This window comes from Hevea brasiliensis, chromosome 7 (genome assembly GCF_030052815.1).
Source record: "Hevea brasiliensis isolate MT/VB/25A 57/8 chromosome 7, ASM3005281v1, whole genome shotgun sequence".
Taxonomy (NCBI): Eukaryota; Viridiplantae; Streptophyta; class Magnoliopsida; order Malpighiales; family Euphorbiaceae; genus Hevea; species Hevea brasiliensis.
Genome location: NC_079499.1, coordinates 12,272,835 through 12,280,001, shown reverse-complemented (window position 1 = coordinate 12,280,001; position 7,167 = coordinate 12,272,835). Strand labels below are relative to the sequence as shown.

The 7,167-nt window shown below is 32.7% G+C and overlaps 1 protein-coding gene across 1 annotated transcript; it reads left to right on the top strand.

Annotated features, from left to right (window-relative positions):
- The first annotated feature begins 1,230 nt into the window (after nucleotides 1–1,230).
- Nucleotides 1,231–6,812, top strand: LOC110660669 (uncharacterized). The gene is made up of 7 exons (XM_021819045.2): nucleotides 1,231–2,440; nucleotides 3,753–3,869; nucleotides 4,752–4,930; nucleotides 5,007–5,100; nucleotides 5,224–5,301; nucleotides 5,427–5,528; nucleotides 6,417–6,812. The coding sequence occupies exons 1-7, from the start codon at nucleotides 1,949–1,951 to the stop codon at nucleotides 6,549–6,551; spliced, it is 1,197 nt and encodes a 398-aa protein (XP_021674737.1). The 5' UTR covers nucleotides 1,231–1,948; the 3' UTR covers nucleotides 6,552–6,812.
- Nucleotides 6,813–7,167: the final 355 nt, after the last annotated feature.

Sequence of the window (7,167 nt, the reverse complement as noted above, 5' to 3'; positions counted from 1 at the left end):
AATCCAAATTAAACTTCAATCGCTTAATATAAAAATTAAACATATATGATTTTGTAATTTAATTTATTGATTTTGATTTGAATATCATCAAAATATCTTTCATCAATTTAACTAAATACATTAAATTTATGTAAATCCATCCATTTACAGCCCTAATAACTATAATTGAGTTATGCCTACCACTGCAAAGAATGATATAGTATTTGTCATAATGCTAGTTGGAGAAGTTGGTAACAAGTTGGATAATCTTCCATTTTCAAATAACTATTTTTGGTATGGCTATGTGATTAAATCTCACATTTCACAAATTGTTTTGCTTTCATGTTGGTGTTATGGCTATGTGATTAAATTTGCTTACCCATTTTTGCCTATGAAATAAAACATTACAACAAGAAAGAATTTCCCTTTTCTATATGGTTTATAAAATATTAAAGAGGGAATTATTTCTAAAAGGATCATAACCAAGGGTTATTATCTGGCAAAGGCAACATCAAGTATAACAATGGCCAACCTTGAAGGGCAATTTAGGAATAATATCCCCTAAAATGAAATGTTAAAATAGCAAATTCTCTCTGTCCTGAGCATTGCCAGCCTCTCTCTTAAAGTCTGAATACAAATTATTTTTTATTCTTAAATATATTAGTGCCCAAGAGAAAAACTTTTTCAGTTTAGTCCCTTGTGCTATGTTTGGATAAATTATAAGAGGAAAAGAAAAATAAAGGGAGGAAATTTTTTTTTATTTTTTATCTTTTATTTTTTTTTATATTTAAAAAGGAAAGAAAATAAATTTATTTTCTCTTGTAAAAGAGAAAAAGTAAAATAATTAAAATTATTATTTTATTTTTATTTTATAAATTATTTTTTATGTGAATAAAAATTTTAATTTAATAAATACTATATTAAATATATAATTATAAAAATAAATTCATAAAATATTACTCTATTATTTTATTATTGATGTTAAAAATATTAAAAAAATATATAAATAACTAAAAAATATAAACAAATATAAAAATAAAATAATTATTATATAATTTTATAAATTAAAAAAAATGACTTTACTTCACATTATTTCTTTTCTCTCTAAATAAAAAAAAATTAAATATTTTCTTTTCAATCATACTTTTTTTTCTATTTTTTAAATAAAATAAAATATCACATCATAATTATTCTTCATAATATTTTTTCCTTCCCCCCTCTTTTCCTCCAATCCAAACAAGCTCTTAAAAGAGTTGAAAGTTTGTCACTTCATTTGTCCTCCGCCCGAGAAGTCCACCTCAGACAGCCTATATTTCCGTCGGCTCCTCCATTTTTTCAAGTTTTAAGCTCCCCAAAAGTCGGGCTTTTTTTCCTTATCATCCATTTGTTGAAGGATCTTCTGTTCTTCTAGCTTCACGAAGAACCCAAATTCAATCATTAATTCTCTCTCTCTCTCTCTGTATATGCATTACCAGCAAGGTATCTGTTTTTTTTATGGGTTTTGCTCTTCATTTTGTTTTTTGCCCGTTCAAATAAACTTTTTTTCCTTTTCTGGGTCTCTCTCGTTGTCTCAATATTCCATTTCTTTTTTCATGAGCCTGCTTGAAAAGGTAAAAGCTTTATCGGTATTATTAATATTTCCTTCTATTTTGTAGTTGCTTCTTATTTAGATTTCTAAGCTTTTAAGAGTGGCATAAAAGGGTCTTTCATCGCCATTTTCAAATGTATTATTTTTCTCTTTTTTTGTGATAATTTTTGTTTGAGAGTCTTCTCTAATCAAATACTTAAATACCCATTTGAGGCTAATTCAATTTCAAGCTGCTAGGCTTCAGAACTTGACCATTTCACATGTTTCCAAGTCTGTGGCCTTTTCTTATTTGACAAAAAAAACCTTTCTTTTTGCTTCCATTTCTCTCTTTACCGTCCTCTCTTGATCTATCACAAGAGACCATAACCAAAAAACCTAGATATGTACAAAACACATACCAAGAGAGAGGTTTCCTTAGAATTCCAGTCTCAAATCCCAGTCTTGAGGCCGAGCATTCATTCAAGAAGGGCAAATTTAACAGTCAAATTCCAAGACCTTTATGGATTCACTGTAGAAGGCAATGTGGATGATGTTAATGTATTGAACGAGGTTAGAGAGAAGGTGAGACAACAAGGGAGGGTTTGGTGGGCATTAGAGGCTAGCAAAGGTGCAAATTGGTATTTGCAGCCTCAGGTTACTTCAATTGTTGAAGGGATTGCGTTGAAATCTTCTCTTAAATTGTCTACTTTAGCTAATGCGATCACTTTGAAGAAGCTTATAAGGAAGGGAATACCTCCTGTGCTTAGGCCTAAGGTTTGGTTTTCGCTCTCTGGAGCTGCAAAGAAGAAGTCTACGGTGCCTGAGAGCTATTACAATGATTTGACCAAGGCTGTTGAAGGGAAGGTTACACCTGCTACAAGGCAGATTGATCATGTGAGTCTGCACTCTGCATATGGGTTCTTTTGCATTATGTTGTAATGGTGATTTTGTTTATAATTTGGATCCATTCATTGATAGATTTTGACTGGTGATCTAATTTTGGTGCATTTCCTTGTGCATTTTTTCTTTTACTTGTCCTTTTCTTTTCTTATCCCTTCCCTGGTTTTGATTGATGACTTATTGCTTAGATTTGATGGTTATGCGGGTTCGATTGATCGTATTTAAGTGCATTAGATTTTGAATTGCAATGATGGTTATGATCTGAAATTGGTGGTTTATTCTGATTGATTTTGATGGTTGTCGATTTAGCAGTTGCAAGAACTTCATGGGGGGTTAAATTTCTTTTAGAATGATGGCGATTTGCTCTTCTTTAGATTAGTATCAGTTTAGATTCATTCTAGATGAAATTAAATGAAATGCTCCTCATTTACGTAAGTACATATTTATAGTAGAGATTATACTGAGAGTTTATCTCGCTTTCTCTTTGTAATTAGATTTAGAAGCAAGTTAATTAAGCTAAAAAATTGCTCATGATGATGATGCTGAATGCTTATGATAGGAAGAAAAATCGCAGAGGATTCACTGGCTATTTACCTGCTGTGAATCTGCTTATCAAAAATGTATATTTAGCATCTTTTTCATTTCATTTTTCTAAATGTATATCATTGCAGCAGATCTCATTTTCCTGCTTAAACATGAAGCAATGATATTGGTTGCTGTATTTATTTTTTTGATGTCTCTTTCTCTAATCCAAGGCATTACTCGTTCTGAAATCTGAACTCAATTGATTTGGGGAAAGGAGGAACCATTTCACTAAGGGAGTAGAACTGAAGTACAAAGAAAGAGAAGAGTGTTTACAAGAAAGGAAATCAGCAAAATCCAAGACGACAAAAACATGATCAAAAGTGTGACTGCTACATGAAAAAATAAACAATGCTAGCCTAAAGTCCTAGAACAGAGAGGCTCTTTTCCCGTCCCTTGAAGACCCTTTTGTTTTTCCCCCTCCAAACCAGCCAATGAACAGCCCAAGGAAAGATGTCAAAATTTTCTTATACAGCGTGTTTGTTAATATATCTAATGTTGCTATAACTATAAAAGATGAAACATATTACATTGGTTATTTAATTGTTGCTTTGTATGTTTTGATGCCTTTATGTTATCTGGTTTTCTAAGTAAAAGCATTATATATATATATATATATATATATATATATTTTTTTTCCTACTATTTCCCCTTCCAGGTTTTGTTTATGTTGTCATCAGATTGCTTTGGTTTTGTTTGATTCTATCTTTATTTATGCTTGTAGGATCTGCCACGAACCTTTCCTGGTCACCCGTGGTTGGACACACCGGAGGGTCATGCTACACTACGACGTGTTCTTGTTGCATATTCTTTCCGTGATTCTGATGTTGGCTATTGCCAGGTGAGTATTTATGGAATTAAAATAGTGTGGTAATGAAGGGTGTGAATGTATCAAATGCTAAGACCTAAGAGCATACAACAGATAATAGCATGATCTTGCTGCCAATTCTTTCACATGGCTTTGGCAACAGATCAAGATGGATCTTGATATACATTGCATATTTGAAGTTCTAATTTTTATTCAAATTTCATGTCATGTATCATAGTTTTCATCACAAAAGACATCGTTTTCAAATACTTTAGTAATGCATGCTACTAATGCCTTTAGATTGCAGCATACAAATTCTCATAAGTAAAATTTACTCATCATTTTCAAATGCATTTGATCTTATTCTTTACTCCTAATCATATCATAGTTATTATGATATTCTGACATATTCATATTGTTACATTTATATCACTATGCTTCCTTAGCCATCTCAATATGAAGCTGCCTAAATCCGTGGCTGATTTGTAAAGCATGGACAATTTTATTGCCGTTGTAGAATTGGTTCCAGTGTATTTATCAGCTCAGAATGGCTATATATGCATATCCTGATCAGAATCATTGTTTCAATTTCTGGCTAATTAAGGAGCATGTACCACATTTTTAAAATTTTGAAAATTTAGAGGGATTATAAAAGTAGATGAGCCAATTTGTTTTATGGGCTGTATCACCATCACCTACTAAGATTTTGTTTCCCATGTGTACGTCCTCTTTTGCATAATTGGAATTGAGGGGAAAAATGGTTCCTACTTTCTACTAACTCCTGCAGTATTTGTCAACTAGCTATCAACATCATTTAGTAGGTCATGACTTACTTTCTTAGCATGTTGCTATTTTATTCGTAATAAATAACAAATTCTACTTTTATATTGTGTACTGTAATGATCCTATGTACAGGGTTTAAATTATGTTGCAGCACTGTTGTTACTTGTGATGAAAACAGAGGAAGATGCTTTTTGGATGCTTGCTGTCCTCCTGGAAAATGTCTTAGTTAATGACTGCTACACAAATAACTTGTCAGGATGCCATGTTGAGCAAAGGGTTTTCAAGGATTTGCTTGTTAAAGAGTGCCCAAGGTATTTTTTTTTTCATTGACTTTTGCTTTTCATAAAGTAGTTGTTATTTGTTTAAAATTGGAAAGGAAAAATGCAGGATAGCTGCTCATTTGGAAGAACTGGAGTTTGATGTGTCCCTTGTTGCCACTGAGTGGTTCTTGTGCCTTTTCTCAAAGAGCTTGCCTTCAGAGGTTAGAGAAGCACTGATCCCGCCCTCCTATCCCATCCAATCTGTGTCTTTTGGATAAATGACTGAATATGTTTGAGCTTTTGTTTGATAACCAACAATCCTTTTCTGTGGGTTATTTTTCCAGACCACTCTGCGAGTGTGGGATGTTCTTTTCTTTGAGGGGGCAAAGGTTCTGTTTCATGTAGCTTTGGCTATATTTAAGGTGCTGCTGCTGTTGCCACTAAGCTCTTCATATTGCATGAATTTTCATAATCAAGCTTATACGTCCCTTGAATATTGCTATTTAGAAAAGTGTAAGGAAAAAAGTTTAACAATTTTCAATTGCAGATGAAGGAAGAAGAGCTGCTTCTAACTCATCATGTTGGTGATGTGATTAACATATTACAGAAAACCACCCATCACCTTTTTGATCCAGATGACTTATTGACGGTAAGGCAACTTACTGCTTGATTTTCCTTTCTTTTCATCACAATTCCTCCTCTATTTTGGTGGAGTGGCTTTAAAACGAAAAATGATGCAGTACATGCTATTGAATGAAATCACTAATTGATGATAAAGCTTCATTAACAATAAAATAATTTGATTTGTTAAGCAGATCGTTTCCTGAAGCTATGTGCATAAAAATGTTTCAAAAGCTGAAAAGGATTATTTTCCTTCCATTTGATATCAGTCTGCAAACCTCCTTTGGACGTAGGCTGTAGAAAGAAGTATGCAATGTGTAGATTGAAGGATAAATTTTGACAATCGTCCCTGAACTTATCTAGTATAACATTATTGTCCCTCAATTTAAAAATGTAACATAAAATCCCTTTAACTTTCAAATTTTGCACAGTAAAATCTCTCTAACCTCTAATTGTCGGTATTTCAGTTAGACACTGACCTGAACAGTTCTAGCGTGGAGCTTAGTCAATATTTCTCTTTTCTCTCTTAAGTTATGTGTAAATTGAATTATTTTTCTCACTGTAAACATGATTTTTCAGTTGCAGAGAGAATAATTTTACAATTTAAATAAGAGATGAGAGAAAAATATTGATCAAGAGCCATGCGGGAGCTGTTCACATCAGTTTTCAATTAAAAACTCAGTAATTAAAAGTTAGAGGATTTTAATTTAGGGGGTTTTATGTTACGTTTTAAAGTTTAAGGACTGTAGCGTTACAACTATATAAGTTCAGGGATAGTTATTGAAATTTACCCGTAAATTGAAACTTCTGCAATATAAGTCTTGAGGCTCCATCATATTAATCTCAATGAAAGAAAAAAATAATTATTTGTTGATCAACAGGTGTAGATTGAAACTTCTGCATATAAATCTTGCAGGTGGCATTTGATAACGTAGGTTCTATGACAACCAAAACCATATCAAAGCAAAGGAAAAAGCAAGAACCGGCAGTAATGGCAGAGCTCGATCAAAGATTTAGAAGACTAAACTCTTTGAAAATGGATGAGAAATAACAGTTATAATCACAATCTGATCAAAATTGTTACATATAAGACATTCCAAATAAGGGGCATTTTGCCCCTTTGGGAGTTAAGAATGTTTAATTTATGCAGTTGTATCTGTGGAAGGGAAAGGACCCAGTAATGAGTGTCTGCTGCTTTCAAGGATGTAGTAGGTGGTTAAATGTAAATTATGGATTGTTGCAACAATGGAATTAATTAAAGATGCAAGTCAGGGCATCACTGGCTTTTTTACTGCCCTGCAGTTTTGGTTTCTGATGTGAGTTGATCATCTTCAGAAGTTTTTTATAGCACTTGTTTTATTCTTTTGAGTGGACAACTTCCCAACCATAAGCTCCTGATGATTTAAACCACAAGAAGTAAAAAAGATACAGTGAAGGTGGGCATAGGTTCCAACTCTCCATTGGATTGTCAATCACATGATCAACTGACCCAGAGAGATAAAATGCCTGTAAAATCAACAAACCAAAATGTGCTACTTGAGAGTTTCATCTTTTGTCAATATAAATAAATGGGAACATGTACCTTGCCTGAAAGTAATGTATCATCCTCCCAAATTACATCATATGGATTCCTTTTGTCTAGTCTGATAACGTCAAAAATATCAGAA